At 49.2% G+C, this 27124-nt stretch overlaps 1 protein-coding gene across 1 annotated transcript; it reads left to right on the forward strand.

The window, feature by feature from the left end:
* The first annotated feature begins 6250 nt into the window (after positions 1 to 6250).
* On the forward strand, positions 6251 to 25732 carry LOC309376107 (galectin-4-like). The gene is made up of 10 exons (XM_081922296.1): positions 6251 to 6368; positions 11577 to 11665; positions 13142 to 13343; positions 15053 to 15193; positions 17849 to 17905; positions 19925 to 19960; positions 20598 to 20627; positions 21390 to 21478; positions 22479 to 22638; positions 25460 to 25732. The coding sequence occupies exons 1-10, from the start codon at positions 6324 to 6326 to the stop codon at positions 25604 to 25606; spliced, it is 996 nt and encodes a 331-aa protein (XP_081778422.1). The 5' UTR covers positions 6251 to 6323; the 3' UTR covers positions 25607 to 25732.
* Positions 25733 to 27124: the final 1392 nt, after the last annotated feature.

The following is a 27124-nucleotide window of genomic DNA, read 5'->3' on the forward strand; positions in this document are numbered from 1 at the left end:
CCCTGGTCCAGAATCGAAGAAGGCACCCCAAACTGCCCCAATGTCTTCCCTCTCCTCTTTGGTAGCTGTGAACGGGGAAGATGGAATTCTGAGAGTACGGGAAGCAGCTGGTCTTCGGGAAGCGGTTGTTGTTGTTTAGTTGTGTCCGACTCTTCGTGACCCCCTGGACCAGACCACGCCAGGCACTCCTGTCTTCCACTGCCTCCCGCAGTTTGGTCAAGCTCATGTTGGTATCTTCGAGAACACTGTCCAACCATCTCATCCTCTGTCGTCCCCTTCTCCTTGTGCCCTCCATCTTTCCCAACATCAGGGTCTTTTCCAGGGAGTCTTCTCTTCTCATGAGGTGACCAAAGTCTTGGAGCCTCAGCTTCAGGATCTGTCCTTCCAGTGAGCACTCGGGGCTGATTTCCTTCAGAATGGAGAGGTTTGATCTTCTTGCAGTCCATGGGACTCTCAGTTCATTTCAAATTTGGGATTTGGGACCTTTTGTGTGCCAGAGAAATCCAGCAAGTGGCAAGGAACCTTTGACTCTCCCACTTGTTATTGGATGTGATCTCCCGTCACCCTTGGCTATTGGGGGCTGGGGTTGAAGGGAATTGGAGTCCAATAATACCCAGAGAGACACTGGCTCTCTTCCCCTCACTCCTTAATCAAGTGGTTCTCAAAGGGTGTGAGAGGCGGGAAGATTCAAGGACAGTCAAAGGAAAATTTCAGCGTAGTATACAGCAACCCCCAATTTGCGTGCGATGCCCCCTTTTCCGGCCACTTCTGGGTCGTGCGCCAATTGGACGTGTGTCAATGGGATGTTGCCCATGGGATCAGAATTAATTTTTCTGTTTGTGGAATGTGGATCGGTATCTTCAAAATGAGAGCAAGAGCTCTTCTCCACGACATATTTCTGCGAACAGGAATTTTCAACTGACAAATATGGAAGTCTGTTTTCAACTGACAAAATGCAGAATATCAGAAAAAGAGAGGGCCTTCTGTGGGCCGATGAGGAGATGGGAGTTTGCTCGTCTCAAATTAGACCTAATATCAATGAGATTACCCAGCACAAAGCAAGCCCACACCTCGCACTGAGTTTGTATGCATACTAGTACATAGATAAGAGGCTCATTTATCATTATGTTTTGGGAATGAGTCCTATTCTTATGTAGCTGCGTTGTTTTATACTTTCCGGGTGTCCCGTGATCATATTATAAAGCAGTCGTGTTCTGTGTTACAAATCAAGCACAGCAATAAGCTGTTTCTTGTTTTCCAATGTATTTCTTACCAATAAAAAAATCCAGTGTGGTGCGAGCCAATTTTTATTCTGAAAGTATGGCCCAGAAAGAAAAGTCTTGTGAGCCACTGCCTTAACCAGTTTCCCCCTTGCTGGTTCTTGTACAAGGTTCAGCCATGGGAATTTCGAACTTCAAGGCTGAATCTCAAAGCATCTGTAACCTTGAAAAGCTACTGCTGTTCAGAGTGGACTATGGTGGGCTTTGAATAGAACTGAGACCTAAAATATTAGGGAGGGCCATGTCAAAATTCATTGTTCATCGGCCAGTCCTGCCCCCAGAACCAGGACAATTATATCCCCACAATTTTGCAATCTGTACCCATCAGTGACAGGCTAGCGCCTGAACCTTTGAAAATAACCCTCGATCATGGATTTTAGAGGTTCTGTTCCGCTGGCACCGCACCCCTTGGCCTCTGGCAGATTGAAATCGGCGTTTGTGGGCGGCTGATAACTGAGGCTTAGCAAACAAGCAATAAAGGCTAAAGGTTAGTTCAAGGGGAAGGTCTATATAGATCAACGGAAGAGCATATAGAATAGATGCCAAGTTCAGACCCTGGCTAAATCTCTGGGCAAAAACTGGGGGAAACCCCCTGGAGAGTTGCAGCCAGTCAGTGTAGGGAAAACTGAATTTTTTTCTCTCCCTCATCATAGCAGAGTTTGTGGACACTGTCGACAGATATTAGAAGATTTGGGACAAATAAATAATGATGATAATCTTTTACAGAGCCAAAGAGCCTAGGACTTGCTGATCAAAAGTTTGGCGGTTTGAATCCACGCGATGCGGTGAGCTCCCGTTGCTCGGTCCCTGCTCCTGCCCACCTAGCAGTTCGAAAGCACATCAAAGTGCAAGTAGATAAATAGGTACCGCTCCAGCGGGAAGGTAAACGGCGTTTCTGTGCGCTGCTCTGGTTTGCCAGAAGCGGCTTAGTCATGCTGACCATATGACCCGGAAAAACTGTCTGCGGACAAACGCCGGTTCCCTCGTCCAGTAAAGCAAGATGAGCGCCTCAACCCCAGAGTCGGCCACGACTGTACCTAATGGTCAGGGGTCCCTTTACCCTTTATATATATATGCTGCCCATCTGACTGGGTTTCCCAAAGACCAGTTGCTGGAAACCCAGGATGACAGAGCACTATCCTGTTACACAAATCCTGCTTACTGTTTTCCCACAGGCCTCTGGCTACAGGGAACCAGGCAGGGGGCCTTCTTGGTGGTGGCACCCACCCTGTGGAATTCCCTCCCATCAGATGCCAAAGAGATAAACAACTACTTGACATTCAGGAGACATCTGAAGGCAGCCCTATTAAGGGAAGTTTTTAATGTGTGACATTTTAATGTATTTTTAAATCTTTGTGGGAAGCCGCTCAGAGTGGCTGGGGAAACCCAGCCAGATGGGTGGGGTACAAATAAAAAATTATTAGGAAGGATAAGGTATTGAACGTTAGAACAGCGTGTCCCTTGTGGCTGTCCCCTTGCGAGATAGCCCTTTGCTGAACGTGTATATCATCGCTTCGTTGCTATACGTAAGGTAAAGGTAAAGGGACCCCTGACCATTAGGTCTAGTCGTGGCCAACTCAGGGGTTGCAGCGCTCATCTCGCTTTATTGGCCGAGGGAGCCGGCGTACACTTTCCAGGTCATGTGGCCAGATGACTAAGCCACTTCTGGCGAACCAGAGCAGCGCACGGAAACACCGTTTACCTTCCTGCCGGAGTGGTACCTATTTATCTACTTGCACTGGTGTGCTTTTGAACTGCTAGGTTGGCAGGAGCAGGGACCGAGCAACGGGAGCTCACCCCGTCACGGGGATTCGAACCGCTGACCTTCCGATCAGCAAGCCCTAGGCTCTGTGGTTTAGACCAGTGTTCCCCAACCTTGGGTCTCCAGCTGTTTTCGGACTGCAATTCCCATCATCCCTGACCACTGGTCTTGTTCGCAAGGGATTATGGGAGTTGTAGTCCAAAAACAGCTGGAGACCCACTCCAAATGCCAACCCACTCAGCGCCTGTCTGAGGAAACCACCTCCTTGCCCTTTGCCTCGGGCGGCAAAAAGTCTCCGGGCGGCCTTGGCATACATCTGTTCGAGTGGGCTGGCAACCCGGGCACCGACTCTTGGGTGCCCGGGCCCCCATCCCGTTGTTCCGTCTTCCAGCTGGCTGCCACAGTCCAGAGTCCAACCGGTGGGGCGTTGCCTCCATTTATGAGGTTCATCTGTGCCCTCCCCACAGTGCCCCCTTCCCTGGACCCAGCCCATCCTTCGCCACTCCCAGGTGGTTCCTGCCAAGACCTGCCACTTCACCCAGTCTCACCCACCCTCCTTTTCCACAAGCAAGGCTCCGGGAATGTTTGCTGTCAATTCATTCCCTCTGCCCAGCCCAGCCACAGCAAACAGCGCACCCAGCTGTTAATGACCAATATTGGTTTCCCAGGGACAACAGTCTTGGGGGTTTATTGTAGCTGCTTCCTCCCAGGGTGTTCACGCCAGTTCCCGAGGCAACCCGCTCCGCAGGGAGGGCATTTGAAAGGTTTGCTAGCCAAGATAAAGAAAGGAGAGAGGGGCAGAGGTCTCGGGTGAGGAGAATGTCAACGGCTGGGCTTGAAGCCAGGGAGGTACGATGCCCTCAAATTTCCTCGATGCCACCTTTGTGCCACTTTAAAGAGCTGCAGCTCCCCCCCTCCAAATATATATATATATATCCTGGGGGCTATAGTTTGATGATTGGTTAGGAGACTCTCCTCACAGAACTACAATTCCCAGACTTCCCTGGGAAGAGGGATTGGCTGTTAAGTCACTCTGGGAACTGTAGTTGCGAGAGAGGGAAAAAAAATCCCCTAACTACTCTCTGCACCCATAACAAACTACAGCTCCCAGAATTCTTCCCCCCCCCAAAAAAAATTATTCATTTTATAACACAACCGAACAACACACACAAAAAAACCCAAACTAATTATTGTCTTATCCTTATTTTTTCTAAACATCGTTAGGTGAGCTTCCACAAGTCCACCCATCTGATTTTCATTTTACCTCAACTTTAGCAGCTTACATATATCATAATTTCTAGCCATTTTTTTTATCACGCTTACTTTTACCATAGAAATCTTCACATTTTATCACTTACAAATAATACTATTTTAAAATCCCCTATCTTCTACTTCTAACCCTACAGCCTATATCCACTTCCAGAGCTATTCTAGGATTTAAATATTAACATATTTTTTCAGATATTCTTTAAACTTCTCCCAATCTTCTTCCACCGTCTCTTCTCTCTGGTCTCGGAGTCTCCCGGTCAGTTCGGCAAGTTTCATATAGTCTTATATAATTCTTGGGGGGAGGGGAGTGATATCAATTTGAAGTGGCACCATAGAGCTTTAAATGTTTTGAGTAACTCCAGCAAACAGGTTCACCGCCAGCACTCAGGTGGCAAACCCAAGCATTTTTTTTGGGGGGGGAGGTCGCGGGTGGCGCTGTGGGTTAAACCACAGAGCCTAGGACTTGCCGATCAGAAGGTCGGCGGTTCAGAAGGTCGGCGGGGTGAGCTCCCGTTGCTCGGTCCCTGCTCCTGCCAACCTAGCAGTTCGAAAGCACGTCAAAGTGCAAGTAGATAAATAGGTACCACTCCGGCAGGAAGGTAAACGGCGTTTCCGTGCGCTGCTCTGGTTCGCCAGAAGTGGCTTAGTCATGCTGGCCACATGACCCAGAAGCTATACGCCAGATCCCTCGGCCAATAAAGCAAGATGAGTGCCGCAACCCCAGAGTCGGTCACGACTGGACCTAAGGTTCAGGGGTCCCTTTACCTTTACCTTACTGTCCGCCTGTGGATCTGTCCCCCTGCTCACATACCTTTGAAACTTTCCCTGCCGGGGTGATCACCCCGGTTTCACTCCTGCTTTGAGTTTGTTTCATTCAAGCCGCTTTCGAGGTATTACTCAGCGGCGAGAGGTGAACTCTGCACATGGACAGAACCCGATCGTCCAACATCTTGAGTCCACATCTTGAGACGCACACCTTCCTGCCTGCTCTCCTACACAAGTCACAGAGATCCAAAGATATGATTTTTGGGTGGATGTGTTTGCACTGCCCCCCAAAATGCGTGTTTTAGGGCATTGCATGACACCACAGCCCAGAAAATGTGCTTTTTTAAAAGGGTAAGATATCAGCGTGGAATTGCACAAGATCTCGTCACCCCAAATGACTGCTGTGCTCTCATGAGAGAAAACAGGGTGTCCCATTTTTTTCCTGGACGCTTGGGGGAAATGTAGGATGTGACGAGTTTGGGGGCTAAAATTACCCAAGCTCTAAAGCACCCATATCTGCTCTGGCACCTTCCTGACGTCTGAAACTGCCCTTGTGGGAATTTTGTGAGGTGCCCTAACTAACTCTCTGAGCGCCTGTGTCCCACTCACACGACCACAAACCTTTGAGGATAACTAGTATTGCGTATTCTTCAGAGCTGATTGGCTCTTAGCAAAGAGATACCGGCCAACAGCTCTCGTTCTTCTTGCCCTGAATCCAGTAGATCTCCTCTGCAGCTAGGCGAATCGTTTCCCCCAGCCCCTTGCAAAATTTATCCCAGGTGAGCTGCTGATATACAGATGTTTCACAGGTGAAACTGTTTTCCTGGCACGGAGGAAAGCAAAATGGGACGCTTGGCCTGTGAGATTTCTGCCTGTCGGGCTGTTAAAAGCACCAGAGCAGCTCAGGCGGATAGACAAATCTCTCTCTGCAGCACTAAACCCTGGTGACCACTTATTTCCTTGCTGCAACCACTAGGTAGTCCAAAATAGAAGCAAACCCCCCAAATTTTCCATTGTGGAACAGCCCACGAGGTTCCCCCCTCCCCGACTGAGTCCTTGGAGAAAGTCTGGGCTGAGGATAAGACAGGTGAGCTCCTCACCTGTTGAGATGGGTGGGTCCTTGCCAGACCTCCTGGCTGCTCCACCCCTTTGGAGCCAGGTGCTATAAAAGTATTACGGGTGGCTCTGGGAGGTTTTCCTGCAGCCGGTCGTGATCCACATCTGAGCAGAAGTCAGACTGCGGCACCATGGCTTTCGTCCCAGCACCCGGTTACATGCCCACCTACAATCCGGTAAGCCTTCCGCCTCCATCTCTCCCTGCGCAATCTGCGCTCTCGCATTCTCTGCAAGAAAAGAATAAAATTTGCCGTCACTTAACCTGAGTATTCCATTCCCTTTCTCACCCCCCCCCCCCCAAGACCTGCTCTGGGATTTTAAAAATGCAATTGTTCTGTTTAACTTATAGCTCATTCGCTCTTACCCAGTCAAATGGGCAGGGTGCTAATAATAATAATAATAATAATAATAATAATAATAATAATAGCCACCTTTTGCCCTGCTCTATCCAGGCACAGGTTCATGCTTTTATAGCTCTGCATTTGAGCTCTCTTTCTCTCTCTCTTTTGGCCCAGATCTCCCCCCCAAAAAAAAAACAACAACAACCCAGCTCTTTAACGTTGAAGCGCCATGAACGATAATTCGCGTCTTCTGCGAATTGCAGTTGGCTCCAATTCACATTTAAAGATCAGGTTATCGTGGGGGAAACTCCAGAGCAAGAGAGAGAGAGAGCTTGGACGCAGAACTTTAAAGCTCAGAGGGAAGTGTGGATCAGCCCTCATTTATTTCTTTATTTAAATCAAACAGAAGCATTTGGCAGAGCGGCCTCTAAGGCGCCTTTAAATTTCATTTCAATTTGTATCACAAACAGGTTTTCCTATCTGAGGTTACTGTAGATTTGTATTGATAAGTAACCTTCTCTCTGGAGAAGAATTTGCTACCGTTTTATCTAAGAGTTCTGTGTGTTTCTGAAGCTTGCAATGCCTGGAGTTCAGTTCAAGCACTCCGTCTGAGAACAAGCCCCTCCAAATCTCCCCATTCCCCCAGTCTAAGAACTGCCAAGGCACCATACGTGAGCAGTTCCTTTAGAAAGCACTTGCCGCAACTGGGATTTTAGGCCACTGAACTGTCCTAGCAAATGGCTTTGACACCGGTGACCTGCTGTCAATTTTATCAAGGGTGGCGGACGTCACGGCAATTGTGACACAGAACGCACTCCACAGACGTACCTGCATGCCCTCCCCACCCCCTTGGTTGCACTTTTATTAAAATTAGCAAAGGTAAAGGGACCCCTGATCATTAGGTCCAGTCGTTACCAACTCTGGGGTTGCGGCACTCATCTCGCTTTATTGGCCGAGGGAGCTGGCCTACATCTTCCAGATCCTGTGGCCAGTATGACTAAGCCGTTTCTGGCGAACCAGAGCAGCGCATGGAAACGCCGTTTACCTTCCCGCCGGAGTGATACCTATTTATCTACTTGCACTTTGACATGCTTTCGAACTGCTAGGGGGGCAGGAGCAGGGACCGAGCAACGGGAGCTCACCCTGTAGCGGGGATTCGAATCACTGACCTTCTGATCGGCAAGTCCTAGGCTCTGTGGTTTAACCCACAGCGCCACCTGCGTCCACACAATATAAATAATGCCAGGCCTCAATAGAGTTTAAACTCAATATAGTTTAAAAACAGCACAAGTCAAATGCAAAACGCTGGGTAATGCCCCTCTAGAAATCCTTTGGTTGCCACCGCTTCCACTCTTTCCGAGTTCCTGCTCCTCTGCCTATCTCTACTCCTTGCTTGCTTGCTCATTTGTGGGGTGGGCAGGTGAGCAGATAGTAAGAACCAGGGGAAAGAAAAACAGGACAAGGACTGACCCCCCCCCAAAGGAGTTCAAAGTTGGGAAGCCAACTTTGGCGCAGACCTTGGGATGTGCCAGTAAGGTTGCCTCCTGACTCTGACCTGGGCAGCATCCCGGACTATGTCCCAGAATCCTTTGCACTGCACAGAGATTTCCCCTGGGAGATTTGTCAAGGAGGGGAAGAAAAGTTCTAAAAACCAGGCAATTTACTCAATGCAGCAAACTGAACATTTTTTAAGGTCCTAAATGTGTTTCCGTGCGCTGCTCTGGTTTCGCCAGAAGCGGCTTAGTCATGCTGGCCACATGACCTGGAAAAACTGTCTGTGGACAAATGTCGGCTCCCTTGGCCAGTAAAGCGAGATGAGCGCCACAACCCCAGAGTTGTTCGCGACCGGACTTATCTGTCAGGGGTCCTTTACCTTTTTAACATAATAATAATAATACAGTGGTACCTTTGGATGCGAACAGGATCCGTTCTGGAGCCCCATTCGCATCCTGAGTAGAACGTAACATGCGTCTGCGCATTCACAGGTCACGTTTCGCCGCTTCCACGCATGCGCATGACGTCATTTTGAGTGTCTGTGCATGCGCGAGCGGCAAAACCCAGAAGTAACGTGTTCCGTTACTTCCAGGTCACCGTGGAGCGTAACCTGAAAACCCTCAACCTGAAGCATATTTAACCCGACGTATGACTGTAATAATAATTTATTATTTATACCCCACCCATTATTTACACCCCACTCTGGGCAGCTTCCAACAAAATATTATAATACAATAGTCCTTCAGATGTTAAAAACTTCCCTAAACAGGGCTGTCTTCAGATGTCTTCTAAAAGTCTGGTAGTTGTTTTTTCCCCTTTGACATCTGGTGGGAGGGCGTTCCACAGGGCGGGCGCCACCACCAAGAAGGCCCTCTGCCTGGTTCGCTCCAGTGCTCCTTTTCCTGATGGGGACTTTGCCAGGTATATAATGCACCTGTTCCAATTTCCCTTTTAGCCCGGAATTTGAAGCGTTTGGTCAATTTTGTTGCCCCAATTAATCCATGTGTGCTTCCTACCCTAGCGCAGTGTTTGAGCCCGGCTCCCTAATGCGCAGTTAGGGGGCCCGTTGGGTTGATACAACAAGACCTATGCCTTCCTTCAAATGGGGGTGGGGAGGGCACTTCAATCCTGGATCCTGATCTCGCCAGTCTGACCCAGCTGGCAGAAAAGTTCCCCTTCCTTGGTTTTTTCCGTTTTAGTTTTGTGCGTGCAAAGATCTGATAAGGGTACGTGGCCGGCCGGCCAGCCACCCGACCTCCTCCTCAACGCACCTTTCCCAAGTTCAGATCCTGTGGATAAAAGCCGAACTCATTTGCGGCTTGGACCTCAGCCAGTCTGCTCCACCCTAAGCAAGTCCGTTTCATAGCTGGATGGCTTAATAATTAACACGGCGCTTTCTGCAGATTCCCAACCGATCTTGCAAAGCAAAGGATGAGCTGGCAGCTCGGGCCATTCCAAGTTCTCCTCGACAATTTCTGAACCTGTTTTGCATTCAAAAATAAAGAAAAGGTTATCGGGGAAAACGCTCAGGGCTTTGAGTGCAGGGTTCTCAAGATAGGCACCTTTTTGTCCTGATATACATAAATACAGCAGAAGAGCCAGTGGCCCAATTCGTCCAGCACCCATCCAGATCCCTGTGGGAAACCTGTAATCAGGATTCGAACTCAAGAGCCCTTTCTGCTCCTGTGGTTTCCAGAAACAGGCATTTAGAAGAATTATGGCCTATTGACAGTGGAGGCAGAGAATAGCCACCAAATACATTTTTGCAAGCTGGGACGCGGTTGGCGCTGTGGGTTAAACCACAGAGGCTAGGACTTGCTGATCAGAAGGTCGGTGGTTCAAATCCCCGCCACGGGGTGAGCTCCCATTGCTCAGTCCCTGCTCCTGCCAACCTAGCAGTTTGAAAGCACAAAGTGCAAGTAGATAAATAGGTACCACTCTGGCAGGAAGGTAAACGGACCTAATGGTCAGGGGTCCCTTTACCTTTACCTCAGATGCAGAAACTTGGATCTCGGTATATTGTAGGGTTACCAGACGTCCCCGTTTTCCGGGGACAGTCTCCGGATTTGCAAATCTGTGCTCAGACAAATTCCGTCCCCGTAATGTCCCCGGATTTCATTAAATGTCCCCGGGAAACATGACACCCTGCTCTCCTGGAGTAATACGCAGATGGAGGGGTAGGAAGAGAAGAGATCGCAGGTGGGCGGCCGTTGCCCAGGCAAGACGAGCAGCTTCTCTGCTGGGCAAGGTGCAAAGCTCCTCTCTCGCACCCTGTTAAACTCTCAAAACAAAGGAGGAAGGAGGCAGGAGATCGGGGGAGTCATGGGCGCATGGCGTGCAGTTGTCCAGGAGGGGCACAAGGGGCGCGGTTTCTCTGCTGGGCAAGGCTTGGAGGGGTGAAATGACTTTGATCCCCTTGGCCAACTGGAGCGGTGGTGGAGCTGGGCAGCTGAGCGTGAGAGAGAGCGTGAACGAGAGCATGTCTCCGACGGCAAGGAACTGCAGAAGTCAAACTGGAGCAGGGAAGCCTTATGCTCTTTTAAGTTGAGGCTGCTTAAATTGAGGTAGCTCCATTGCAGAGGGTTGGCCGAGGTGCCCCTCAGAGGTCCTTTCCAAATCTGTGATTCTGTGATCATCCCACCATCGTATTCTCAAACGCTGCTTCTAACTCAGCTCCTCCCAGGTTTCTCTCCTCCTCCGGACTTCTCAATACAGCAAAACAGCTAATGTATAGATGTAATTAGGGATAATAAAGCATGTTGTCGTTTAGTGGTGTCTGACTCTTCATGACCCCCTGGACCAGAGCACACCTGGCACTCCTGTCTTCCACTGCCTCCCGCAGTTTGGTCAAACTCATGCTGGTAGCTTCGAGAACACTGTCCAACCATTTCATCCTCTGTCGTCCCCTTCTCCTTGTGCCCTCCATCTTTCCCAACATCAGGTCTTTTCCAGGGAGTCTTCTCATCTCATGAGGTGGCCAGAGTATTTCTTCGGAGCCTCAGCTTCACGATCTGTCCTTCCAGTGAGCACTCAGGGCTGATTTCCTTTTGAATGGAGAGGTTTGATTTTCTTGCAGTCCATGGGACTCTCAAGAGTCTCCTCCAGCACCAGAATTCAATAGCATCCATTCTTCGGCGATCAGCCTTCTTTATGGTTCAGCTCTCACTTCCATTCATCACTACAGTGGTACCTCGGGTTACATACGCTTCAGGTTACAGACTCAGAAATATTACCTCGGGTTAAGAACTTTGCTTCAGGATGAGAACAGAAATCGTGCAGCGGTGGCGCGGCAGCAGCAGGAGGCCCCATTAGCTAAAGTGGTGCTTCAGGTTAAGAACAGTTTCAGGTTAAGAACGGACCTCCAGAATGAATTAAGTTCTTAACCCAACGTGCCACTGTACTGGGAAAACCATAGCTTTAACTATACGGTCCTTTGTCGGCAAGGTGATGTCTCTGCATGTAATTTTTGTGTCCCCGGATTCATTGAAAAAAATCTGGTAACCATATATATTGCATCTGTCACACCCCCCCAAACCTCTTGTCTTTCAGCCCCTCCCTCATACCCAGCCGGTCCCCGGTGGTCTTCGCCCCGGCATGTCCATATATGTGGCAGGGATGGTTCCACAACATACCAAGAGGTAAGGGGTCCTTTCTGGGAAGGAGGGGTGGCCACAGAACTAGGACTGACCACCTGGGAGCAGCTTACCTGCGAGATCGCCTGAGCCCTTTTATGCTCGCTCAACCGCTTTTGATCTGCAGACCTGGCCTCCTTACAGGTGCCACAAAACACCCCTTTCCACATCCGTATGAAATATTTTAGTGTGGTAGCACATGCACTTTGGAACTCCCCGCCTATTGAAACCTTCAATTAACTCTTTTTTAGGAAATGCCCCAAACATCTTTTTTTTTTTAAAGGCAAGTCTATCCAGACATGTAGAACGTTGGACACGTGTTCTAACCTGTTTTCAGCTTATCGTCGATTTTAATTGTTTTTCGAATGTTTGCAAACTGCTCTTATTGAGAATTTTATTCTTTTATTATGTTTGGGAACTGCTTTGAGGTGGTTGTTTTTTTACACTCAAGTGGTATATACATTTTATAAAATAGATTTTTTTTTTAAAAAAAAGTGTGGTCATATATCCTCTCCCTTTAACTCTGCATATTCTGCAAAAGCACACATCCTCTACCAAGAAACTTCCACATTAATGTAGTTTTGTGCAAACGTGGGAAAAAGAGAGAGAGCAGATATGATTATTCTTTTTATTCTCCTAACCCTAGATCAGAACTAGAAGCTACGTCATTGCTTCTTGGCTGCTATAAATCCTCATTTAGGCTGCAGTTTTGTACCCACTTAACTGGAAGTAAGCCCAACTGATCTCAGCAGAACTTTCTTCTCAATGGACTATATTGATTTCATGACATTCATATACTGTAACTCTTGACTGATAATAATAATAATAATAATTTATTATTTATACCCCGCCCATCTGGCTGAGTTTCCCCAGCCACTCTGGGCGGCTTCCAATCAAGTGTTTACTAAAAACTTCCCTAAACAGGGCTGCCTTCAGATGTCTTTTAAAAAGAAGATAGCTGCTTATTTCCTCCACATCTGAAGGGCGGGTGCCACTACCGAGAAGGCCCTCTTTCTGGTTCCCTGTAACCTCACTTCTCGCAATGAGGGAACCGCCAGAAGGCCCTCGGCACTGGACCTCAGTGTCTGGGCTGAATGATGGGGGTGGAGACGCTCCTTCAGGTATACAGGACCAAGGCCGTTTAGGGCTTTAATAAAACCTCAAAGCAGTTTTCCAAAATGTGCGCATTTTAGCTTCAGATACTTTAGCCTTAGAACCTGCTCCTTGCATGTTTTGAATCGTATTCCGAAGCAAGGACTGGTAACTTGCTATATATATATATATATATGAGCAATGAGGGCTAGTAACTTGCCTATTGTTATTTAAATGGAAGCCACCCTTTGAAGGATGCCAAATTCAGTGTGAATCAAGCCTTACGGGAAGTGGGGTGGAAAATGTGGGCAACACAATATAACAGCAAACAGGTTTCCCTCTGACTATATTTTATTGTTTTCTCCATTTATTTCCATCCATGGTTTCCAGATTCAGCCTGAACTTTGTCTGTGGCTTGAACGACGGGGCCGACATTGCCCTACACTTCAACCCCCGCTTTGATGGCAAAGACAAGGTCGTCTTGAACACCTTCCAAGGGGGCAAGTGGGGCAAGGAGGAACACCATAGCATGCCCCTCCAAAAGGGTTCACACTTCGAGGTCATCATCATCGTCAACCCCGACGGATACCAGGTTTGTGTGAGCACCCAAGGGTGTCAGACCCACCGATTCTCTGTGTGGGTCCCAGAGTTCGCCGTCTGTTCAGCCTGAATGCAGGAGATGCTGATGTCTGTACACAAAAGGTTAAATAGGTAAAGGTAAAGGGACCCCTGACTATTAGGTCCAGTCGTGGCCAACTTTGGGGTTGCGGCGCTCATCTCGCTTTACTGGCCGAGGGAACTGGTGTACAGCTTCTGGGTCATGTGGCCAGCATGACTAAACCGCTTCTGGCGAACCAGAGCAGCGCACGGAAATGCCGTTTACCTTCCTGCCAGAGTGGTACCTATTTCTCTACTTGCACTTTGATGTGCTTTCGAACTGCTAGGTTGGCAGGAGCAGGGACCGAGCAACGGGAGCTCACCCCGTTGCGGGGATTCGAACCGCCGACCTTCTGATCGGAGTCCTAGGCTCCATAGAGTCCTAGGCTCTGTAGTTTAACCCACAGCGCCACCCGCGTCCCTAATAGGTTAAATAGCAGCCTCCTGCTCTGATGTCATGGAATGTTCAACAATATTTGACATCCGTGTAATTATGCAAAATGTGCAAACTAGTGCAAACATACCATGATGAGACCAATATAAATTGCCATTCTACAGATGTGTGCCCCACCCCTCCTGCTGCAATAAGCTTTTCTCCCAGATCTGCTTTTCTCCCAGATCCAGAAGAGGCATGAACAGGGCGTCGGAGAGGTTGGCTTCATGCAGGCACAGTCTCCAATTGCTTGGGGGGGGGGGGAACCCTGGAGACAAGGGGACTTAAGCATCTGTGGGGAGGCTGGGACCTTTGGTCTCAGCCACCGCTTCATTGTGGCAAGACCGACTGGAGTTGAGCTGCTATGCCTGTTAGGCCTAACACCCCTGTGCCGATAGTGTCTTTGCTAATAGTTCGCTCCAACTTTCTCAGTGTGATTTATTGCTGGCTCGCTCTTCAGTAGGGTTGCTGGGTGTGAAGGAAAGTGGGAGATGGGGTAGGAACATAGCTGTCAACTTACAGATTTGAAAATAAGGGACCAGCAGCCTTTAAAATAAGGGATCAGCAGACAAAATAAGGGATTTTCCAAGGGGCACAGCTATGTTCAACTTCTGAGCCCCTCTGAGCCAAAGGCAGAAAGCCCAGCCAGCAGCCAAATGAAGCCTCAAGCGGTGGTTCCCACAGTGCAGCAACCCGGCAAAGGGGATGCAGCAAGGAAAACCACCGTCACCTCTCCGCTGGGAAGCGCTGAGCAAAGGCGAGTCCCCAGGCAACGCGGCCAATTTGATCGGCACAAGGCATGCAAGCTCCACCCCCCAGTCGTTCTTAGACTCCTTATTGGGTGAGCAACACAGCCAAGCAACACAGTTGGAGCCTCCCTCCTCCCTGGTAGGGAGGGAGGGAGAGGAGCTGCTTCCTTTGAAACCCGGGAAATTTAAGGGACATCATCAATAAGGGACAGCAGCGAGACACGGCACTGGGATAAGGGACTTTCCCGCCAAATAAGAGACGGTTGACAGCTATGTTTCTGCTGCGTTTCTGATGTTCTGCTCTGTTATACAAGGAAGGAGATCCCGACTTTCCCGCCAAATAAGGGACGGTTGACAGCTATGGGTAGGAATGGAATGGAGTGGCTGAAATGATGGGGGGCAGACTCTCGGGGGGCTGCAAAGGGGCTCACTTGCACCTCCTCCTCATTTGTGTCCTGGCAGATCCTTGTGAACAGGAACCCCTTCTGCACCTTTGGCCACAGGATCCCACCTGAGCGAGTCCAGGCTGTGCAGGCCAATGGCGACCTGGAGCTGCAGTCAGTGACCACCATCGGAGGAGGAGCTGCCATGATGGGAGGCGGGGTGAGCATCCGAGATTGTGGAAGGGGTACCATTTTCTCCCTTCTGGACAGGTTTCTGGGGTGCCATGCGGCAGCAGTTGGAGGGGTCAGCAGCAAAAGTGGGTGGAGCAATGGATGCTAATTTACTCTCATGCACAGACACACCCTCTCTTTCCACCAATCAGGCAAGTGAGAATCTTTATCAGAGTTCAAAGACACATTCCAAGAAGGCAAAAAGGAGGTTGCAAAGCACAGCTTGTAGATAGGGGTGTGGTCTGTGTGGGAGTGGCCTAAGGAGAGGGGGTGTGGCCTAAGGAGATGGGTCAGGGCTTGGGGAGAGCGGTAGTGGCCAAATAAAGAGTTCTCAAGGTCCACATTTGGCCCCCAGGCCTGAGGTCTCCCACTCCTAAGTAGAGATGAGGGTGGACTTGGATTCGATTTCCATTTGATGGCAAATCCGAAACAATACAAAAAGCGAAACACAGCCCATCCGCAAAACTCACACCACCCTGAATTTTGCAGGGTGGTTCGCCAGACATCCAGCATTTCCCAAAATGCACGCAAGAGCGAATAAGAGTTAACGCAATAGAGTAGATGGCATATAAGGGAGAAATGGCTTCCAAAATGGGTTAGCCTAAATTGCATATTAAATAGTGCTCGCTAGGAGAAATTTGCACTAAGATGCTGGCGAGTTTTCATGAGGGTTAAATTGCAAATTGCTGCAGGAATCTGGAGAACTGAACTTAAGATTGAGGAATGGAAAACAGCAGATCCACAAACAGCGAAAATGAAGCAGCAATAAATGGCTATCAATTTGCTGCCTCTTTGCGATGGGCAAAAACCAGCTGAGGTGGCTACTTCACTCTACCAAACGATAGAGCCGGCCCTGTTAAGAGTCACAAAATGAAATACAGTGGTACCTTGGGTTACAAACTTAAATCGTTCTGGAGGTCCGTTCTTAACCTGAAATCGTTCTTAACCTGAGGCGTGCTTTCGCTAATGGGGCCTCCTGCTGCCACCGCACCGCTGGCGCGCGATTTCCGTTCTCATCCTGGGGCAAAGTTCTCAACCCGAGGTACTACTTCTGGGTTAGCGGAGCCTGTAACCCGAAGTGTTTGTAACCCGAGGTACCACTGTAATGGTGTCTCTCTGCTGGGGAGAAGGGGAAAGGTTTTGCCATAGGTGCCAAAATAGTGGCAACCCTCATTGGGTACAGGATCCCAAGAATTGGGAGGGACTTAGGGCACCATCCAGAGTGACCCCACTCCGAACCCATGAAAACAGCTTGACTGGCCTCGAGTTCTAGGCTCCTTGACTTTGAGCAGAACAGGAGAGAGATGAGATTTACTCCTTCTCCTCCAGAGTTGGGGAAGCCAGTGTGGTGTAGTGGTTAAGAGCGGTGGACTTGTAATCTGGTGAACCGGGTTCGCTTCCCCGCTCCTCCACATGCAGCTGCTGGGTGACCTTGGGCCAGTCACACTTCTCTGAAGTCTCTCAGCCCCACTCACCTCACAGAGTGTTTGTTGTGGGGGAGGAAGGGAAAAGGAGAATGTCAGCCGCTTTGAGACTCCTTCAGGTAGTGATAAAGCGGGATATGAAATCCAAACTCTTCTTCCAGATGTGGTTGGACTGCAACTCCCAGCTGCCCCAGCCAATCGGCCAGTGGTCAGGGGTTGATGGGAGTTGTAGTTCAGCAAAATCTGGAAGGCTGCAGGCTCCCCGTCGCTGATATAGAGTTAGTTAGTTAGTTAGTTAGTTAGTTAGTTAGTTAATATCTTTATTGTCATTGCCCCCTCTCGGGGACAACGAAATTACTTGGCTGCTCCATCCACCCAGGTAGGGCACTCCACACAAAATCAAAACAACTATAAAAACACTAATTAAAACAATACAGTATAATACAGCAAGGCAGATTAGATGACTTTCAAAGTCCAGGCCTCCCATTCAGGGCCGAGATCGCTCTGGAGATGAAGCTGTTCTTGAGACGGCTCGTTCTTGTCTTCATCGTCCTGTATCTCCGTCCCGACGGCAGGAGCTCGAAGAGACAGTGACCAGGATGCGATGGATCTTTTACTATGTCCAGTGCCTTCCTATGGCACCTTGTGGCATAAATCTGCTCTAAGGTGGAGAGTGGGCAGCCAACAATGCTCTCTGCTGCCTTAACAACTCTGCACAACCCCATCCTGTCCTGGGTAGTACAGCTTCCGTACCACACACATAAGCCATAAGTGAGCGCGCTCTCAATGGCACAGTGATAGAAGGCAAGCAGCAGTTTCTGCGGAGGATGGTTTTTCCTTAGAATTCTCCAAAAGTACAGTCTCTGCTGTGCCTTCTTCACAAGCCCCCTTGTGTTGACACTCCAGGACAGATCCTCTTTTAATTCAATGCCCAAAAATCTGAACGTTGTTACCCTCTCCACACAGACCCCATCAATCAAAAGTGGCTGGACATTGCTCTTCTGTCTCCTGAAGTCCACCACAAGCAGGGTTTCCCAAACTGTTTTTGAATTACAACTCCCATCGCCTCCAGCTAGCGAGGCCAGTGGTCAGGGATGATGGGAATTGTAGTCTGAAGACAGACAGAGAGCCAGATTTCGGGAAGAGGCCCGCTGCTTCCCCAGCCATGAAGTGGACGCAGACGATTGCCTCAATCTTCTTTGTTTCTCTTTCTGGTGCAGGGAATGCCCGGGATGCCCGGGATGCCAGGGCAGCAGTATCCACCAATGGGGATGCCTGTAAGTACTGCAAGGAGGCGGGGAATTTCAAGGGGGCGGGGCCTGGGCAGGGCACAGGTTGTGTTTGGGTGGTGTGTGTGGTGCTGGGGAGATGGGATGAGAGGCAGTGTGGCGTAGTGGTTAGAGCGCCGGGCTGTGAGTGAGGCGACCAGGGTTTGAATCCTCACACATTCATGAAGCTCACTGGATGACCTTGGGCCTAGCCTACCTCACATGGTTGTTGTGAGGATAAACTGGGGGGGGGGGAGGACCTCTTACACCTCCTTGAGCAACTTGGAGGAAAAGGTGGAGCAGATAGACATGAACAAATAGATATCTATGTCTCGGGAGGCCAAATGGAGAGTTCTGTGCAGGTCTGACAAATTCTGCCGCACCACAACCTCAATTGAATAGTCTCTATAGGCCACACTTTTAAAAATCGCTTTTGCAAAATTTATTCTCCCGTGTTCTGATCTCTTGTTTGTTGAAGCAGCAGCAATGGCTTTCAAATTCTCTACAAATGGGTTTGGGGCACCGCAATACACAAAGCGCAACAGGCGTATTTTTCGCTCTATAGGACGCACCGGACCACAAGACGCACCTAGTTTTTAGAGGGGGAAATCAAGAAAAAAAAAATTTCCCCCCAGGCCCCAAAGAGCAGAGCTTTTTTCTCCCAGAGCTTCTCGGGGCTGCGGGTGAAGCCCAGGTCCCCCCCCCCGAGCCCCAAAGAGCAAAGAAGCCAAGACAGCAAGCGGGATCCATCCCACTGGCTGTCTTGGCTTCTGCCATAGCCGCGAAACCTCTCCAGCCGGGAGCTAAACCTCTCCAGCATGGCTAAAGAAGCGTGGCTAAAGAAGCCAAGGCAGCCGGCGCGATCCATCCCGCTCGCTGTCTTGGCTTCTGCCATAGCCGCGTGCAGCCTCTCCCGGCTAGAGAGGCTGCGCGCGGCTATGGCAATTCCCCCACCTCCTGCAAAAGCCCGCAGGAGTCGCGCACCCTTTAAGCAGCGCGTGGTTCCTGCGGGCTTTTCTTCGAGGAGGGAGAAGGGACTGACTGGCTGCGTCAGTCCCTTCTCCCTCCTGGGGAAAAGCCCGCAAGAGCCACGCGGAGCTTGTATGCGGCTCTTGGGGGCTTTTTGTGTTTGTGCCTGCCTCCCCCCTGCATTCGCTCCATAGGATGCACAGACGTTCCCCCTTAGTTTTTAAGAGGGAAAAAGTGCGTCCTATGGAGTGAAAAATACGGTAATAACTGTGAACATTTTATTGGTTGCGAGTTCCTATAGAACACAATCCTTAGGTAAAACTAGAAAAGTCCTCAAGGTAACGAGAACAACACAGCCGATGTAGACTGCTACCACAAGGATTGTGTTATACAGGAACTCACAAGAAGAAACTATAAGAAAAGATAAGAAAATAATAAATGTATTGGGATCGGAAACTCTTGAAAGATTGGAGTAAATATACAAGTTATTTGAAAGACAATTGTAACCAACTGACTTTGCGTGTAGGACTACAAGAAGTTTTGTAAGGAGAGCTATATGAAATATTGCAGAAAAGGTTTATGGGAATGGATTTTAAGTTATTAAAAGCAACAGTTAAGATAACAAATGTAAGATTAAGAGATGAGGTTTGAAAATCATTAGAGGCGGTTGATGGAAGTCTCAGGCTAAAATAGCCAAAATGTTGTATAAGATGAGATGTTCTGTTTGGAAAATATATGTGAAAACTAATAAAAATGTATATTAAACAAGAAAAAGAAAAAAAGAAATGTATCATGGGTTATACACCGTATATATGAACGGTATATGTTGCACATACTGGACTAGACCTTTACGTTAGGAATTAACCAATAAAATCTTCACAGCTATTATTATTCAGTCTGTTGCGCTTTGTGTATTCTGATAACTGTATTTGCATCGCAAGGTATTTAATTTGTTTTGGGTTTGGGGCACCAGGCAGATGCCCGATTGTGCCAACCTCTTGACGCTGGCACAGAATTTAGTCCCCGCTTTATAATTTCCCTCTCTCTCTCTCTCTTTAGGGCATGATGCCAGCGTACCCGTCTCCCAACCTTCCCGTAAGTACTGCGAATAGACAGGGGGAAGAAGCATAAAACTTTCCCAGCAGGCTGACTTGCTTAGAGCTGACCAGTGTGATTAAAGTGTTAGACCTGGGTGTTATGTACTGAAGTTCTCACCCTTGGCCAGCAGGGGGATACTGTAGATAGTTTTCACTCATATGCAAATAAGGGATTGAAAGTGACGTTCAGTGATTGGATAGTTACAGAAAGTGGTTACTGTTGCGTTGTAGTGGAGCTCTGTATAAGCAGGCTGGCTGAACCCTTCAGTTCAGTTCTGTTCTGGCCTGTGAATAAACAAGAGCTGTTTGAAGAACTGCTGTGTCGTCTGATACGTTCACCCACAACTTAACACTGGGAGACCACAGTTCGAATCCCCGCTGGGCTGCCTCTCAGCTTAGCCTCCCTCACAGGGGTGTTGTGAGGATTAAAGGAAGAAGGGGAAGAACTGTGTATCCCACCTTCGGCTGCCCGGAGGAGAAGATGGGAAAGAAACGCAATAAATAAATGAAAATAACAAAAGGAGAAAGGCTGGTTCAGCGGCTTTTTATTCCCGGTGCTCATGGGATTCAGGTTGGGAGTCTCTGAGGGGATGCTGAACAGGTAAATGACCTCTTTGGGCTTTCTTCCCTCACAGGTGATGAATGCTCCTGCTTCCTATCACCCGGTAAGTGTTTGCGGGATTTGTTGATATCTTCCTTTCTCTCTTTCCTTGCTCATTCTCAGCCAGTCCAGAGCCTGCAATCTTCAACTGAGGCCCTTCTCTGTGCAGATCGTGTTTTTTGGCTAATAAAGAGTTAACTCCAACTTTCACAGTGTGATTTATTGCTGGCTTGCAATTGCTGGCTTGGAATAGGAAAAAGTGCTGCTGCGCTCAGTTCCTGCTTGCAAACTTCCCCTATGGCAGGGGTTGGCAAACTTTTTCAGCAGGGGGCCGGTCCACTGTCCCTCAGAACTTGTGGGGGGCCAGACTATTTTTTTGGAGGGGATGAATGAATTCCTATGCCCCTCAAATAACCCAGAGATGAATTTTAAATAGAAGGACACATTCTACTCATGTAAAAACACGCTGATTCTTGGACTGTCCGCGGGTCGGATTGAGAAGGCGATTGGGCCGGATCCGGCCCCCAGGCCTTAGTTTGCCTAACCATGCCCTATGGGCATCTGCCTTGGGGCCTGATCCAGGTATAGGGTTGCTCTGATGTCCTCCTAAGCTTGGGCCACATTTTCCCCAGCTTGTCTGTCTTAGCCCCGAAACATCCCTGTGTTCCAGACACACTGGTAGCTTGAGAAAGTATTGCATATTGTCTTGAATCATAGAATCTTAGTGTTAGTTGGAAGGGACCCAAGGGTCATCTAGTCCAGCCCCCTGCAATGAATATGCTTTTCAACTCCCGCCGTCATATATCTCTATAAACTCGTGTTTCAGCAAGTGCCATACCGAGGAAACCTCGCCGGAGGGCTGGGATCCAAGAAGACCATCGTGCTGAGAGGATTCATTCCACCACACGCTAAACAGTAAGCCGTCCTGTTTCTGCCTGTTTCCGTGAATAAGTGGCAGCCCTTTTCTTTTAGACCAGGGAATGGCATTAATGCAGACATTGCGCACTACTCCCTCACAGCAATTTGACCCACTTTCCACCTGGTTCTCCTTGGAGCCTCAGATCCCCACTGCTCTTCAGCCCAATTAGGAGTCCTGAGTTCGGGTTTCATCTTGCTGAATCCCAGAGCTATTAGAGGCTGAGAGTGATAACAAAATGGGGCTTTCCGTGCGCTGTGCAAGAGAATGAGGAACCTGCAACCTCCCAGCTGTAGTTCGGCAGCTTCTGCATGGCCTCAGGTTCCCCAGAGATTGTTCCATGAAAACTGACAGGCAACGGGTTCAGGTTATGCCACACAAAATAATTCCTTCCTTCTGTGAAAAGTTAGCACACGGCATTCACTTGCGACAAGACGCAGGCGCCGTCGCCCAAAGGTGGCTTTAAGAATGGACTTAGAATGATTTGCAAAAGGGGGCAGGCCTGCCAGCTGCAATAAGCCGTGTTTGCTACGCAGAGCCCCCATGGTCAGAGGCATTCTACCTCTGAATAACAAAAATTGCAGACAAATTAACAAGGGTGTGGGGGTCTGTTTCCTTTGTTCCCCTGATTTGTGGGCTCCCCAGAGTTGTCCACCAGGGCTGCTGTAGGAAACAGGAGGCCTTTGATTTGACCCAGCACGGATATTTTTATTTTATTCATTTATTTATTCATTCGTGCCATAAAATCGATATACAGTTGCAGAAAACCTCAAAGCAGTTTGCGAAACAAACAGAACGGTAAGATTAGTGAAAATTAAAAAAAAATACTTAGTAAACTAAAAGCATGCCACCATTCTAAACACCCATCAAAACAAAAATAGCTTTTGACAGAGTCGAGTGGTGGCGCCTGCCTGATGTCCATAGGCAGGGAGTTTCAAAGTGCCGCAGTGCTAAAAGACTGATTTCTTACGAATCCTTTCCTTCCTCCTCCTCTTCCAGATTCCGGATCAACTTCAAAGCTGGCCCGGATACGGCCCTGCACATCAACCCCCGCATGAATGAGCGTGTTGTGGTCAGGAACAGCTTCCTGAATGGCCAATGGGGACGTGAGGAACGGGAGCTGTCTGTCAACCCCTTCCAAGCCGGGCAATACTTTGACGTGAGTGTTCATTTGCCCAGAGCTGAGATCTGCCCCAGCCAGGATGGGATGGTGGGATTGGGGAGAAACGGTGCAGTTAAATAACTTTGACTCTGTGGCACGGGAAGAAGGGCACGTGTTTAGTTGGTGATGTTTCTCGCTGCAAAAAAACAAACCAAAATCCAGGGAAGAGGGTCATCGCTCCGTGGCAGTTGCTTGGACAAAAGATTCCTGCTTCAGGAAAAAGATTCCTGCATTGCAGGGGGTTGGACTAGATGAATCTTGGGGTCTCTTCCACCTCTACAATTCTATGAGTCTATGGTCCATAAGGGGATGTGGGTGGTGCTGTGGGTTAAACCACAGAGCCCAGGGCTTGCCGATCAGAAGGTCGGCGGTTCGAATCCCCACAACGGGGTGAGCTTGGTCTCTGCTCCTGCCAACCTAGCAGTTCGAAAGCACATCAAATGCAAGTAGATAAATAGGTACCGCTCCGGCAGGAAGGTAAACGGCGTTTCCATGCGCTGCTCTGGTTCGCCAGAAGCGGCTTAGTCACGCTGGCCACATGACCCGGAAGCTGTATGCCGGCTCCCTCGGCCAATAAGGCGAGATGAGTGCTGCAACCCCAGAGTCGGTCAGGACTGGACCTAATGGTCAGGAGTCCCTTTCCCATTACCTTTATGGTCCATAAGGGCAGCAGATCCTGAGCCCAAAGAATGGCAGCGGCAACTGCGGCACGCTGCTCAGAGACCAGATCTGCCCCTTCTTTGGCACCCCCATGCCACCCCCTCTGTGTCCTCTTGGTGAAGGCAGATGCTGAGGATCTCCTCAGATAATAATAATAATAATAATAATAATAATAATAATAATAATAATAATTTATATCCAGCCCTCCCCAGCCAAAGCCGGGCTCAGAGCGGTAAGAACAATAAAAGTAACAGAACATTCTAAAATCAACTCATTTTAAAATCAATTCAGAATCAAATTAATGGCAACCATTGGGCTAGAGTTCTATGACCCCAAATGATGGGGTCAGACTGCGCCTTGGTCAAAGGCCTGGTGGAACAGCTCTGTCTTGCAGGCCCTGCGGAAAGATGTCAAGTCCCATAGGGCCCTAGTCTCTTGTGACAGAGCGTTCCACCAGATCGGGGCCACAGCGGAAAAAGCCCTGGCTCTGATTGAGGCCAGCCTAACCTCCCTGTGGCCGAGGACCTCCAAGATGTTTTTGTTTGAAGACTGTAAGGTCCTCCGTGGGACATACCAGAAGAGGCGGTCCCATAGGTACGAGGGTCCTAGGCCGTATAGGGCTTTAAAGGTTAAAACCAGCACCTTGAACCTGATCCTGTACTCCACCGGGAGCCAGTGCAGCTGGTATAGCACCGGGTGAATGTGATCCCACAGCGAGGACTCCGTAAGGAGTCTCGCCACGGCATTCTGCACCCGCTGGAGTTTCTGGGTCAGTCTCAAGGGCAGCCCCACATAGAACAAGTTACAATAATCCAGTCTGGAGGTGACCGTCGCGTGGATCACAGTGGCTAGGTCAGGGCGAGAGAGGTAAGGAGCCAACTGCTTAGCTTGGCGGAGATGGAAAAATGCCGCCTTTGTTATAGCTGCAATCTGCGCCTCCATGGAAAGGGAGGTGTCGAAGATTACACCCAAACTCTTAACGGACGGTGCTGGCACTAATTGCACCCCTGCAAAAGATGGGAGTTGTTCTCGACTTTTATTCCCCTCTTGCTCCCAGTGTAGGTCTCCACTCCTGTTGGGGGGCCACCGCCTTTTTGTGGTCTGCCTCAGGGGCCAAAATTGAATCCTGCTTTTCATTCGTGTGAATAGCAAAGCGGCTTACAAACAATAATAGAATTGTGGAGTTGGAAGGGACCCAAGTCCAATGCAGGAATCTCAGCTAAAAGCATCCATGGCTGATTGCCCTCCAACTTCGGCTTTAAAACCTCTGAGGCAGGAGAGCTCACGACTTTCTGAGGGAGGCCATTCCCCTGTCGAACCACTCTCCCTGTCAGAAAGTTCATCCTGACGTTCAGTCGGGATCTCCTTCCTCGTATAACAGAGCAGAACATCACAAACGCAGCAGAAACATAGCTGTCAACCGTCCCTTATTTGGCGGGAAACTCCCTTATTCCAGCATCGTGTCCCGCTGCTGTCCCTTATTGATGGATGTCCCTTACATTTCCCGGGTTTCAAAGGAAGCAGCTCCTCTCCTTCCCTCCCTGCCGGCCAGGGAGGAGCGAGGCTCCAACTGTGTTGCTTGGCTGTGTTGCTCACCCAATAAGGAGTCTAAGAACGACTGGGGGGTGGAGCTTGCATGCCTTGTGCCGATCAAATCGGCCGCGTTGCCTGGGGACTTGCCTTTGCTCAGCGCTTCCCAGCAGAGAGGTGACGGTGGTTTTCCTTGCTGCATCCCCTTTGCCGGGTTGCTGCGCTGTGGGAACCACCGCTTGAGGCTTCGTTTGGCTGCTGGCTGGGCTTTCTGCCTTTGGCTCGGAGGGGCTCAGAAGTTGAACATAGCTGTGCTTGGAAAATCCCTTATTTTGGCTGCTGATCCCTGATTTTCGAGGCTGCTGGTCCCTTATTTTCATATCTGTAAGTTGACAGCTATGAGCAGAAACCATACAGAATAATTGACAGATCCTCAATAAAATATTGAGCTAAGTTGGGGCCAGCCTTGCTCTGTGGCAGAAGGGACAGCGCTCAGGGCTTCGACTCCTGCTCACAGGTTCCCCCACAGGGATCTGGTTTGGCCCCTGTGAGAACAGGGACTGGGTGGGCCGTGGGCCCGATCCGACAAGCCTTTTCTGACGCTCTCCTTCTCCCCACCCTGAAACAGCTTTCCATCCGCTGCGGCAACCAGCGCTTCAAGGTGTTTGCCAACGGCCAACCGCTCTTCAACTACAACCATCGCTACCAGAACTTCCAGCGCATCGACATGCTCGAGATTGACGGAGATGTGGAGCTTTCGTACATTCAGTACTGAGCCAAGAAGGAGGGGAAGGGAGTCACAAGCACCCAGCTGCATTTTCTATGCAACACCCACCTTCTTTGGCTCAAGGAAGAAATGGAATTTCTAATTGGCAGCTGCAATAAAGCGTCTTGTTTTAAAGGAGTGTGTTGCGTGCCTGCTTCTTTGCACAAACAGGCCAAGACCTGAATTCCTTTCGGTAAGATGGTAATAGCCACATCTTGGGAGCCTGGCTGGAAGTTGGGGAGTTTGGGCTCTGGTACTTCTTAGATGCTCATTTCACTCTGAGACCCAAAGGCAAATAACACAGACTAAGTGAAATATACTTGGAGTTGAGTGTGGATTTCATGTTCTTTATTCAGCTCATAGTAGTGAGGAATGAAAGGTTTCCCCAAAATATCTGCTTTATATACATTATTTACACAATGGGTCACACGTGATTGGCTAATTCTGGGATTCTCCTGTAGGCCAATCAGGTTGCGGATTCACTTCCACCTAACGGTAGGGGTACCTTTGCCTTTTTACTGAACCTCTGCAGTTCCAGATTTCAACCTCCGGAGTCCTGCAAAACTCCTAGAAGCCACTGGAGGGGGTTGTTGTGTTGTTTTCCTTTGAGGAAATGTGCTAGATGAGCATTAGGGCTCCCTGTGAAGCTACAGGTGAGGACAGGCAAACAGGTAAAATGGATTGGGAGGGGCGGGAAACTGATTCCAAAAAATCTCAGGCACATGACATGAGCATCCCTGGGAGACCAGGGTTCAAATCCCCCAATCTGGCCATGAATGAAGCTTGCTGGGTGATCATGGGCCAATCTCTCTCTCTCTTTCTTAAATTTTAACTTTTTTATTTTTTAAAAAAGGTAAGGGACCCCTGACCATTAGGTCCAGTCGTGGCTGACTCTGCGGTTGCGGCTCTCATCTCGCTTTACTGGCCGAGGGAGCTGGCGTTTGTCCGCAGACAGTTTTTCCGGGTCATGTGGCCAGCATGACTAAACTGCTTCTGGCGAACCAGAGCAGCACACGGAAACGCCGTTTACCTTCCCACTGGAGCGGTACCTATTTATCTACTTGCACTTTGACGTGCTTTCGAACTGCTAGGTTGGCAGGAGCAGGGACCGAGCAACGGGAGTTCACCCCGTCACGGGGATTCAAACCGCTGACCTTCTGATTCGGCAAATCCTAAGGTCTGTGGTTAACCCACAGTGCCACCCGTGTCCAGCTTTTTTATTAACCGTGCATAAAAAGAATACAAAAGCACACAGAGAAAATACATAAGCACACAATGACAAACTGCCATTTTACACAGACAATCGCTGTCTCTCGACCTACCTCACAGGGTTGTTGTGAGGATAAAAGTAGAGAGTGTTGGGGGACAATCATGTGGAGCTCCTTGGAGGGGGGTGGGAAACGGTGTGATATAAAAGTAAATACAGTGGTACCTCGGGTTACAGACGCTTCAGGTTACAGACTCTGCTAACCCAGAAATAGTACCTCGGGTTAAGAACTTTACCTCAGGATGAGAACAGAAATCGAG

The sequence above is a fragment of the Podarcis melisellensis genome (genome assembly GCF_964234715.1).
Source record: "Podarcis melisellensis genome assembly, chromosome: 8".
NCBI classification, from domain to species: Eukaryota; Metazoa; Chordata; class Lepidosauria; order Squamata; family Lacertidae; genus Podarcis; species Podarcis melisellensis.

Bases quoted from the DNA above. Each gene is read 5' to 3' on its own strand.
- LOC309376107 (XM_081922296.1), top strand. From the start codon at position 6,324: ATGGCTTTCGTCCCAGCACCCGGTTACATGCCCACCTACAATCCG. The intron at 13,344-15,052 runs GTTTGTGTGAGC...GTGTCCTGGCAG, and splicing joins TCAACCCCGACGGATACCAG to ATCCTTGTGAACAGGAACCC. The intron at 21,479-22,478 runs GTAAGCCGTCCT...CTCCTCTTCCAG, and splicing joins ATTCCACCACACGCTAAACA to ATTCCGGATCAACTTCAAAG.